Source organism: Heptranchias perlo, chromosome 30 (genome assembly GCF_035084215.1).
Source record: "Heptranchias perlo isolate sHepPer1 chromosome 30, sHepPer1.hap1, whole genome shotgun sequence".
NCBI lineage: Eukaryota > Metazoa > Chordata > Chondrichthyes > Hexanchiformes > Hexanchidae > Heptranchias > Heptranchias perlo.
The window spans coordinates 12,209,030-12,222,060 of record NC_090354.1 but is presented as its reverse complement, the minus strand read 5'-3'; the positions used below and the strand labels follow the sequence as shown (position 1 = coordinate 12,222,060).

Below are 13,031 nucleotides of genomic sequence, written 5' to 3'. Positions count from 1 at the left end.
CAACCTGCATTTGAAAGCAGAACTCCAAAAGTGAAAGGCTACTTTAGGTTGTTAATTTAGATCCAATACAGTTATCTAATACAAAGTACACCTGGACCCTGATAAATCATTTGTTTGCTAATGCAGGTTATACTTGGATCAGGATTATTAGTGGATTTTGGTTTATTAGTGGCATTATGCTGCCTCTTATCATAACTTATTTGAATCTGGGGTCTATTTTCATGGACTGAGCCAGTAGTTCGAATAATTAGCCACTAATTATTACCTAGACAGGTTAATATCGTACCTTCAAACAACTTTGTTGCAGACTTCTGTGAAATTGTAGATGAGTTATTTTCCACTCCTTCCCCCACACTCAGTGCAATCATTTTGGCACAACTGGCCAAAACTCTAGGGGCTTTTTACTATGTCAAGACGAGGTATTGGTATAGGTCCCAAAGGTTACCTTATCTAAGGCCAATCTATGATTTGATACCATAACCACATTTAACAAAGTAATCTGATGTCACCAGCCCAACTTAGCAGTTACGAAGCAACCCCCTATTGCCAACTTTGACATTTTATGTTACACCTGAATGTGTTTGAAAGGAATTTAATTCAGATTGTGCTGGGAATATACAATGTACACAGGTTAATCTGTAGTTACTTTTATCTTAAAGCATGACAAAATATACTTTTCTGGTGCATTGATTTTTTTTTAAATGAACAGATACAGGTAATAGAAGATTGCATGGAGTTTGAAGGTGTTAATTCAATCAAAGTGTTCTGATGGTATCACAGACTCCAAGACCAAAGCTTGATTATTTATAAACACAATTCACAGTTTGAAGGGATGAGCAGTGGGGATGGTGGGAGTTGAGGCTGAACAACAGACGCTGTGAAGTGTCCTGCTGTCTGTGTGTAGTAATGTTATAAAGATGTTCTTTTTGAATGCATTTATGATATCTCTACACACAGTGATCAGAAGAAATCTTTGCCCTGTGTTTCCACACTGGGGCCTAAGAACTGTAGAGCAGATGGCAGCCTCATTGGAAGACCAGCTGCATGATAAATTTTAACATTTTTAAAAACTAAGATATATTATTTAACAACATCAGTTACAGAGGCATATTTGTTTATTGAGCATTCAGGGGCAGGATCTTATCCTGCAGTATCCCTTTAGTACCCTGACTGCTATTTATAATGAGGCATATATTTTGTTTAAAGTTTGCTTTCTACTTATGATTAACCGCTATGTGGTGGATGCACTGGAGATAGTGGGTGTGACAATATGGGTGACATCAGATTTGAATGCAAATGACATCATGTGACTATTAAAATTAAACAAATGCAGATGTAATTTGATATTACCATTGCAAAGAAACAGTTTATAGTGCTTTGAGGACAACATTTTACACAAATATTAGAAACAGAAGACAAAGAAATTGCAATTTGATTTTGAATCTCAGCTGTCTCTTTCTCATGGGTGAAGTGCTGGACTGATCACATCACAGAGCATTGTGTGGTGGAATGCAGCACACATCAGCATCACTCTGGTGGAACAGCATCCAGACAGCCAACCATGAAATGGAACTGAAGCAGCTACAATGAAGTCTGCAGCCTTATTTAGCCATTCTTGCCCAGGCCGAGGCCTGGCAATAGATGACAGCAGTCAGAAAGGCAATAGTGAAAATACAGTGGAATATAAAGAGGTAATTCAAAAGCTTTAATATACAACATAATAACAGAAAACATTTTTACAGATATTACATAACAGAAGGTTGACAATTGTATCCAAAAGGTTAGAGTACACTGCTTTTTATTTGATTACCCAGTCCTTACTCTCCTGCTCAACTCCAGGCTGATTTCCCTCCGCGTTGAGTGAGCTGCAGAGTTTCACACCTTTCTTTTTTTGCTGTTGTGTGTGTAAGCCAGTCGCTGATGCCAGTTCCAAGGCACAAGACAGATGGAGTGTCAGTTTTCCCCACTGATCACATGCAGCTGTGTAAAGTGTGCACCTGAGTCACTATACTATTAGTAAAAGCAGCATAGTAACTCTTTGTGCACACCTTTCTCAGTTGCTGCTTTGAGAGGGGATCGCATATCTGGCTCATACTGTGACTCAGAGCAGACATAACTATCTACTGTATTAAATAGGCCAGCTGTTTGTTTCTCCTCATTCAGGAACAAGGTAACTAACTAGATAGTTACACATTCAGAAATTCACCAATTGGCTTCTTTGCGTATCTTTATTTTTTTTTGCGTAATAAAATGATGAAGAAACTAAATTTGAAATAATATCTACAATTTAATAAAAAAAATATAAATGCCAAAAAAATCTGTAATGAGAAACAGAGACAGCACAGAAAAATAAACAGGAAACCAGAAGGTTCATCAGCATCTGGAAAGAGAATTGATAGATTAACATTCTAAACTCATTCTCTGTCTGTCTTTCTCTGTCTCTTGCTGTCTATCTCTTTGTCTGCCTCTCGCTCTCTCTCTCTGTCTGTCTCTCGATCTCTCTGACTATCTCGCTGTCTCTCTGTCTTTTCTTTTTTTTCAGATGCTGACAGACCTTTGTATTTCCAGTATTTTCTGCTTTTTTTAAACACTCAACAGTGCTGGGGAGGCCACAAGATGTTTCCAAGTTTTGTAACTTTAGGACTCTATAGTTCTTTCTTCTCCTGTCGGTTTGTAATTTGTGACACACAGTACGGAATGATTGCCACGGCTGCCAGAGGCACTGTGGCACTTTTACAGAAAGACAATAAATAAAATAGGAATTCCTTCTGCGTCGGGGGCTTCACCGAGTCAAACAGGTGCAGGACGATCAACGACGTCACAATGCAACTTACTCTGAAGTTGAACTGCTGGCCCCTCTTTCCTTTGCAGCTTTCTGCGTACATGGGGGAGTTGAGAGCTAATCCCAATCCAAACAAGGCTCCCAGGTTCCTGACCAGTCCAGCGAAGGGAGTGCTGTCGATGTGGATCCACTCTGCTCGGGCGCACCATCTCTGGGCTTTCTCCACTGACCACAGCAGGTCCACTCCCAGCACTTTCAACAGCAGGTAAAAGCCCAGAGCGAAGGAAAACAGGAAGAGAGTGATCTTCAGATACTTCTTGAGGGTTGCATTGTAGATTGCATTAATTCGACCAAACATTTCAGCCACAACCATTCCTATGTATAGAAATTCACAATTAATATTTCATCAAATAATTAATACCATTGGTAGACAGATAATATATATACAATATAAATGTGTGCCAATAGAAAAGCCTTTTTTATGAGTATCTGATGTATCTGAAATGTAAATCCTCACCATTTTATACATTTCTCCACCCAGCTTTAATGCTACGGTATCTGTTTTCCATGCAGAATATCTTTCACACACTTAAAAGACTTGGTTCCATCATAGTCTCAGTAACATACAGCATATTAACCTTATCACAAAGTGTCAGATTTAGGGAATGCTACCAGACAGCCATTGAATCAATTATGTATTTAATACCCTTAGAACTCAATTATGTAAAATATCACCAAATGGGTGCAGAAGGTCAAATTAATGTAAGTTAAATTAATTCACGATTAATAGAGTTATAATGTTATGTTTGCAAATGAAAGAAGGAATACTGACCTGAAATGACCCCCAGGAAGACCTGATGAGGGAAGTGAGTGGCCACAAATACTCTGGATGTACAGACACAGATCTGAATCACCCAGAATGCTGTCCAAAGCAGAACATGGAGACACCTGAAAGAAGGGAAGGTGATTATTGTACAGCTAATCAAAGAATGAGTCCGTTAGTATGAAATAGTGGAGAGGGATATGGCATCAGTTATCCTCCATCCAACCATATTTATTTTTATGCATCAGTACTATAGATTAAACTAACTAGATTGTAGTGGAGGAACAGTAAGTTGAGATCTTAACACACAAGTGCTTACACTAACATTATTTAAATCAACTTTGTAACTGCTGTAGGCAGTTTCTCAATAAAGGAAGATGGGTATTCATTAAAATGAAAAGACAAGAATTAGTAAAGTAAGTTTTTACCAATCTAACTGTATTTTTTGGAAGTTTAACAGTTATTTATTTGACTAAAGTTACACGAATATATAGTTATTTCACTGGGTATTGTGTTTAGTAAGACAGATGGACTACTGGCTGTAAATAACCCCTCCCCCCAGACCTGGGAAGACCTGCTGTGGTGGATGAATGGCCACAAACACCCAGGAGCTCAACATAAGTGTGCACTTGGTACAAGATTCATAATCATAACTAGCAATTATGAGAACTAGAGTCAACACACACATTTTACAACTGTACAGACATAAGTATTTAGACATAAATATTTCTAAAACATTTATGAAGATCAGACTCAACATGATAAATGTGGCAGTGTTGATTTTAATCATAATCAATCAATCTTTATGCATACACCCGTACAGTACTGACATACAGAATTGCATATATGCTGAACTGCATCCACAACTCATGTACAGACTGCATTTTATGTACATGAATTCATATAATTCTATACAAACCCAATACATCGAAGCAGTACTGTACATATCTACACATATACTTGCATGTGCATATAATATTTTGAAGACTTACCATTTTTGGAAGCAGGATTGCTTTTTTTTTAACCCAAAGGTCAGGAATGCAGTGACCATCACATACCAGACACTGGCTGAGCCCATTGCGTGACCAGATGGACTGCCTGTCAATCATATCATTAAAAGGCTCAATTACAAAATGGCAGTTTCTGTTGCTAAACATTCAAGTTTACTTTTCAATGTTTTCAAACACTTTATCAATTTAAATAATAAACCATAACACATTTCAGTATGATCCACACATGAATTATATTTGAAAAATTATAAAACTGTTAATGAAATAGCTGCATTAGAAGATGAACCCTTATAGACCCAGCACCTAATAGTAGAAAATAAGAAGTTTGTGTGTTAATAATTCCACTGCTTTAAGAATGTTGTGTTGTGAAAACTCATTTATTAACTTTTACCTAATTTCAATAACATTTGAAAGGCTTTTTTGGATACTGCAGTTTAGATTTTCTTTGTCCTTTAATTAGCCATCTGAAAAATCTTTCCTGGATTATCATTTTAATTATGGTAGCTAACAGATTAGAAACATTAGAGTGGTATTATTTAACACAAAGTAAAAGGCTAAAAATGACTAATGAATTTAATTTTAGTTGTTAATATTGATATACAATGCGTGATTCACTTTGATTACAGAATATCAAGTAGCATTGGACATGAAACCTTGATAGTGAAAGGAAGTCAAATGTAAAAATAATCAAAATTTAAAACTACAATTTTTGATGTTTAATACAATAATTTGCCAGTACCTGGTCCTGTTTCACAGGTGATGGGAAACTGCTGTAATAAGGGAAGAGAGGAATTAGCATAAAACTGAGTCTCATGGACCCACCAGTAAGGTCTCTGCCCAAATAAGAACCTGTAAAAGAAAGAGAGGAAAAAAGGTTACTATGTGGGTAATATCTCATATGTAATTTGCTAATTTGCTTAAATATCTGTATTTATGATCTGGAATACGCTGCCTGAAAGGGTGGTGGAAGCAGATTCAATCATGGCTTTCAAAAAGAAATTGGATAAATGCTTGAAGGGAAAGAATTTGCAGGGCTACGGGGAAAGAGTGGGAGAATGGGACAAACTGAATTGCTCTTACAAAGAGCCAGCTTGGGCTTGATGGGCCAAATGGCCTCATTCTGTGCTGTAACCATCCTATGATTCTTTACTAGTTGTATTTAACTCTTCTAATTGGAAACTTCACTTACAGATAAGCACAGAAAATTTGAGTCACTGGCTTAGGAAGAGTTAAAAGGATATGACACGGGGTGGACAAAAGCTATGGAACGTAAGGCATTGGAATCCCATTCAGGAAATTTAAGTTGGAACCTAACTAGTGACCGGAATCCCCTGTTGAGATTTCCTGGCTCCTGCCAAGAGTTCAATTGAAGTACTTCACGCTGGTGACACACTTCATAGGGGAACAGGGGAAGGAAAGAGTTTCCAACTCTATTACAGTGCTGCCAAAACACTCTTCTCAACCAGGAGTAAGATCAGATTAGAATTCTTTTGAGCTTGTCTGCTTTGGATGCTGTCCAAACACCATGAAATGTGAACTGACACATAAACACCTGAAGCTGCTCTCAAGTAATAATTTGTTTCCTCAAAAAAAGTCCAAATGTTAAAAAATGAACAATAAGACATAAATATTAGACTTAAAAAGATTTATGAACCAGAGAAAAGACCAAGAAAAAAACGTATAGATATAAGTTCAAAGAAAGGTTTATAATTTTAATATTATCTATAATTTATCTTAATATCTTCATAAATTAAAAATGGAAGAATATTTACTACAATATTTACAAATATAATTGATTCTCAGATGGTGCAGAGTGACAGAGTGACAGAGCTCCAATATGCTGTGTATGGACTGATGAGTTCTTTTCTGCAGCTGCAAATTTCCATAAAATATGTTCTGAATCTTAGCGTGCCATCAGGGAAGGTGCCTCACAGAGGTCGTAAAGGCCAAGCACTTTCTTCAGGAAAGTCAGAGTTGGTTCTCTATTCCCACCCCTGACCCCCTGGCAGCAAGATATAGAGCAACACCGCCAGTTATCTAGAGGTCAGTTGTCTGCCTACCCCTTAGCACAGGGTAAAGTGGGCTATAGACAGACCAAGACAAAAGAAAAAGATGCCATTAAAATATTTTAAGTTATAAACGTTTAGCATTTTCTAAAACTAAGATTGAAATAAAAAAAAGAATTTATTTGTCCTCAGTCACAAGTGCCCAGGTCTTAGAACTTAAAGCAATTATATTTACAATAGTCCCAGTCTGCAATCTGTCATGTATTAAAGTCTATTCCATTGCTCTAAATGAGATCTTTAATAACACTCCAAGGAACTTCTCAGAAAATACTTACCATTTAAAGATGAGGTTGAGCCAGTCTCCAATGACTGCCACCCAAATGAGTTTGACACCCACCACTTCACACAGGTGGAACCAGATGGGAAAGAAAACAAAAAAAGTGTTTCTCAGGTCCGCAGCAAAAGAGATAAAAGTGAACCAGCTCTGGGAGTCCTTGTAATTCAGCTGTAGATACTGCACCAGTTCTACCCCGGAGCTGTGGAGTAGGTCCATCCCAGCGTCCATTCTCTGCACGTTCAGAGGGTGCTGAAGGTTTTCTCGGCTTTCAGTTCGGTTTCTGGTTTTGCTCTTGGGGATTTAGGATTTATATAGGAGATGAGCATGTTTTTCTATTTTGTAATCAATTCCGTTTGCAGCCAATGATCACAAGACTTTGAGCAAACCTGGGCAAAATAAGGTCAACGGCCTTTTTGGCAACAACACCTGCGTCATTGCTGTGATTCAAGCCGCAATCCCAACGCATGAGCAGATCCACAAGGCCAACTCTTGTGAAAAACATGGGAGCTTGATAAACCCATAATATGCATCACAGAAAAAGTCTCCACTGCTTACATCATTCGTAAACTAGATAGAAGAGGGTGCACGTAGCAATAGGAAATTTGCTGACAATATCAAGTAATGCAACCAGATGACTAGCGTAAGAGAGACTGGCATAATTCAAAGGGATTTGCAGAAATTAAATGTACGAGCTAAGGAGTCACCAGTGGATTTTGATGTGGATAACGCACGTTAATATAGAAAATATGAGTGGTCGAAAATGGGGAAAGAAGTTTTGGGTGTACTTATTGACAGTTCATCGTGAATATCCCGTTAAAGTGAAAATGTTATTCACATGAACTAGATCTTGAGGGAATTTGAAATAGATTATTCAACCCTTATAACTCATTGGTAATGCTACATTTAGAATATGAGGAAAGAACTGCTTTGGTCACTATGTGTGCAGGCATTATAATCAAATTATTTTTGAACCCATTATAATTTCACTGCACCTGATGACCACAGCCCTTCATCCCCATTGTGTGTAATTGGGGATACCCTGGACAATGATACCTTCTGTTGGCTATCTGTAGTGAAATCATAAGTTGAGTATAATGAACATGTTTGTAAGTACTACAATTAATGAATGGAGGAAATCTCCCCCCCTCCCCCCCCCCCCCCGCCCCACATAATTAGAAGAACATTGGTGCAGTAGAAAGAGTTCTGAAAAGAGCAGCTAGAATGATTCTGGGACTTCGGGATCAAATTATTTTTCATTGAGGGAAAGAGGATTGAAAGCAGACACAGTTTCGACCTCTGAAATGTTGACGGACATGGATGATATGGACATGAGCAGCTAATTTGACTTGGATTGTGGTTTCAGAATTAGAGGATGTGAGTTCAAAATAAACAAGCCTCCAGTAAGGCTGATTAATAGATATGTAGAGTAGAGTCCCATCAAAAAGAATTAACACTGTATCATTTAACTAGAAAAAGAGCAAGATAGATATTGCTTAACAAAGGGTTTGAAGATTACAAGGATAAATACAGATAATCAAGTGCTCTACAAAATTGGAGTTCCATTGCTGCTAGGCCCAAGGAAACAGAATTGGTAGCAACTGGTCAGCGTTGAATATTGGAGGTTGTAAGACTGACTGAAATGTTGCTCGATTACCTTCAGTCCATAGAAATTTATCAGAGCTCTATCTTATTGATATCTTACCTGTAGTTGGCTACCTCCATCAGGAGTTTCAGTATAATTCACATTAGTTTGTGGCTTGATGGGCAAAATCGCCTGTCCACATTCCATGGTTTCTTATGCTCGTATGAAGGCACAAAGACTCTTAGTCGTGACTGAAGAATTGGGTACCAGCTCTCTCCTCTGTGGCATCTATTTAAAATGGTGTTGGCTATTTGGTGCACTAGAAACAATATTGTCTTGGAGTCGTGACACATTTTCTCCACACAACTTCAAAGCTCTTTTCTCTGCACAGTATCTTTCAACATTGTTAAAGTTCGAGGCTTCACTGCATTAAGTTTTTGTCTGAGGTTTCTTTGAGTTAGGCATTTTTATCAAACATCCCTTGAGCCCATTCAGGGAACCTTCTCTGTAATCTGGTGTGAAAATTAAAGCAATAAATTTTGGTAGTTTCAAAAAGCTTTCTATTGTATGGAATAATTTACTGCTGATAGTAAACTCACACGTAACTGACTTTTTTTCCAATCTGGCAATAGCGGAGCACTGTTATAATAGTAACCACCAAAAATGTCTTAGCGGTCACCAATCTGACTATAGGAACAGTGACAGATGAAGGGACATGGACATGAGGTAAACCTTCTGAACTCTTATTTCCAAGGGAATCTCTAAGCTACTTTATCATTGGAATTCATTTCACTCAGTGCTGAAATAGTGTTTTTCTACTTTTGTTATCATTTCCACTGTCAGTCATTGATTACTACTTGAAGCAAACCCAGCAAAAAAACAGAGTCAATGTCCTTTCTGTCAACAAGACCTGCGTCATTGCAATAGCTGGGATTAAAGCCCTAACGCACATCCTGATTCACAAGGACAAATCTTATGAAAATCACCTGGATTGTTTGCAGAAAAGAAATTGAGTTTTGAAGAGTGTTTTTTTAAACAGTGTTTAGTCAAATTTTAATTCAGCAACCAACAACAAAATTATTTCGAAATCCAATTGGTTGTTGAAGTACACTAGCCTCTCACTATAACACTCTCTGATGTACCACACGTTGTTTAGTTTCCTTTCCAATAAGGAACCCATAGGAAACACCATGCCTAATACACTAATGACAAACAACAAACTGTCTGTTTATCATTGACATTGATGTCTCCATGGTATCAGTGCCAAACCCACTACCGACAGATCGTGGGAAGTCTTGACTGTTGGCTGACAAGTGGCTATGAGATAATCCCAGGTATTTTGCTTAGTATCATGCGTTTTTGTATGGCTCATAAATTGCTAAACAGAAATGGCCCAGTGTAATGTAACACAGCAGAGAGAATACAGTGGAATTTCAATTAAACACAGCAATTCTTGATTATATACCAAAACTTTTGGGAGAGTTCGGACTTAGTTGTGCAGAAAACCCAGTAAGAATTGTTGAGTTTTTAAATTAATTTTTCATAGACTCTAGATTCCTGATCAGTAGGATTAATCATTTTTATAGTGATGTCTACCATACACCTCTGATATTGAAGTTTGGGTCCAGGAGTTCAGTGGGAATCAAGGAATTGGGTCCAAGAGACGAGCTAGCATTTTTTAAAGAGTATATACCTCACATATAAAATGGAAAAAAACATATATGTTATCAATACATAGCGGGAACTTGATTAGATAAACAAAATCAATCAATCAGAAACTAAAAGCTCACAGATCTGACTAAGTAGAGAAACTTTTGATTATCTGACAATTTCCATTATCCGGATGGTGGGAAAAGGCTACATGATAGTGGATAATTGAACTATGTATGAAGCTTTATCAGATTGTCATGTTATTTCTAACAGATTAGGATAGGATTTCTTGGGGTTCATTTTAAGCCACGTGGACCAGAAAGTGTTGAAGGATTATACAGGATCTGTATTGTAACATGGTCTGTACTATAACATGGTCTGTTTTTTTTAGCCAGCAATCCAAATTTGTTGCTGTGAGTGAAATAAAAAGATGAGCCAGGGTGATGATGCATTTTTAGTAACATAGTTTTGTTTAATACATCTTAAAGATAAACTGTTAACTTTATTTGGTTTTGTCATTTTAAACTCTGAATATCCTGTGAAATGCACATGCTTTTAAAACTCCACAGAATTGCAATTGTACTCTTACAAATGAAACATGTTCAATTAGCCCTGGATAATTTGATTGGTTTGGTTTTCTGTAGTCATTAATTAGAAGATCTAAGATTAACACAACACTAAATTATGATGCAGGCATATGTTAAACAGGGAGTGACCAGTATTAAGAAATACATCTTTGGGTCTGTACACACTTCCAACTGACTTCATACTTATGACTTGGGAATAATATCTGGAAATTGTGAATGTGCAGGAGCAGTGCGTTAGTGAGATATGACTCCCATCCCGTACCCACCACTTCAGTGTTGGAACAGATCGCCATCTCTGTACTAGAATCTTCTGAAGATGGAAACCCTGTTATGACAATTTTAACACCACTCTTTTCACGAGTAGGTCATACAGCTGGTATGATTTTTTTTCCTTCGATATTTCAATTTATCATTAGTTGATACACAGGGAAAACCTGTAATTTTCTATTCAATTCAGTTCAGCAGGAGCCAAGGACTCTATTAAGGGGGAATAGAGAAAAATGGAAGCAAAAAAATTGGGTAAAGTTGCATGGATTTTAAAATATGGATTCATAAGATTTTTTTGAAGAGTTTGTAGAAGGCCGATTACGTTGAGTGTTACTTTGTGTTCAATCGGGCCAGTCAACATGTTCCCATGTGGTGTGTGCTTGTCTGAAGCATATTTCAATAAGTACTGGAAAAGGACCTTGGGGTAAAACTCCTGTTGATATTTTTAGAAAGAAAATTGGCATGCGTACAGGATGAGATTGAGGGGTATGTGCGTTAGATTGGTGTATAATCCTTTCTGGACCTTCAGACTGGTCCAATCTTTTCTGGCCCCAAAAGTTCCCATGTTGACTGTTCTTATGCACACAATGAAATTTTCAGTAAAATTATCGAGAGTAAAATTGTTCCCTACTTGCATCAAAATGGTACTGGTAATAAAATAGGCAATAAATATTAAGCAATAAAAATAAGGCGTGTCCTTATCCAGATGAAAATTGTATGAATTTTGGTCTTTACCCTGCCCTCTGTATTTTTAGATATAATTAGGCTAATCAAGGGAAATGTACAGTTATGCACCCTTGGAGAAATAAAAGGTGGGTATATGATTCATAAGATAGTTACAAACTTAAAATTTATATCAGTTGACAAAATGCATATCCTTAAGGTTTCTACTTTAAAAGGCAGAAGAAATTGTAATCCGTGTTATTTGACAAATAATCGAATCACATTTTCATCAACTCGTAGCTCAAACGGTCATCTTCCTTGCAATCTCCTGCTTGGCTTCTGTAAACTCTGTCAGCAAAGGAGTGGAACCATTTTCAATGAGAAAAGGTCTTTCATTTCACTTTAGGGAACTGTGCAATATCGTCTTGTTAGCAATGATTAGTGCATTCCTGAGAAGTAAGAGGAATTGGTTGAACAGCTAGAGTACAGGTGTCACACAGACCAACACATCTTATGCACATTCAGGGCCTCACGGATAAATCAGAATAAATCCCTTGACCATTTAACAGAATAATTGCACATCCACAGCTGATTAATGAAGTTTGGAAGATTTATAGCAGTTAAATGGCTTGAGAAATGTTAAAAGATTACTATTGTAGGCGCATCATGATTGTCTGATACTTATTCATTACTGTTGACAAAAGTTTCACATTTCAAACACTAGTGTTCCCTTGCTTCATTAGTGGTTCAGGATTAGGCTTCTTGCTTTTCTCATGAAAAAAGGAATTTCACGCTAGAGTGTTTTATTTACCAAGATTGGAAACATGCCATCTGAGCTGCCATGGCTGCAAACTTATGCCATACTGCTCTGTGATACAGCGGCCCAGGTATTCCACCCTTGAGGCACATTTTCAATGTTTTGGGACATATGCCTGCCACAAATATGTTAATGACCCCGGGCGACTTTCTGACCTCTGGGTCATTAGCATAGATATGGCAGTATTGAATATCACCTGTCACTTCTGGCGGGGAGTCCGATTGGGCGTAAAAATGGGCGGGGACACTGCGGAGCACGTGTGTGACTCACTTTCTACCCTCACTTGCGCCAGTTCCACCAGAAACTTGGCGGAGAGAAACTGGGAAACTCTGGGCACTGACCAACTAGCACCATTTAGCTTTCAATGCTCATAGATTAGTTCAGTTGGAAGCTTTATCACTAGATTGCAGTCTGTGCCAAAATTTACAAAAAGAGTTTCAGCAGAAGAAGTTCTCTGACCTTTATTGAAGTATAATGTTAGGTGTTATTAAGAATACTTTATCAAAC

At 37.6% G+C, this 13,031-nt stretch overlaps 1 protein-coding gene across 1 annotated transcript; it reads right to left on the bottom strand.

Annotated features, from left to right (window-relative positions):
- Positions 1–1,682: 1,682 nt before the first annotated feature.
- On the bottom strand, positions 1,683–7,229 carry LOC137299916 (glucose-6-phosphatase catalytic subunit 1-like). The gene is made up of 5 exons (XM_067968913.1): positions 6,957–7,229; positions 5,355–5,464; positions 4,598–4,703; positions 3,615–3,730; positions 1,683–3,157 (listed from the first exon to the last, which is right to left on the bottom strand). Exons 1-5 carry the CDS (start codon positions 7,184–7,186, stop codon positions 2,646–2,648), a joined length of 1,074 nt encoding a protein of 357 aa, XP_067825014.1. The 5' UTR covers positions 7,187–7,229; the 3' UTR covers positions 1,683–2,645.
- Between the last annotated feature and the right edge of the window lie 5,802 nt (positions 7,230–13,031).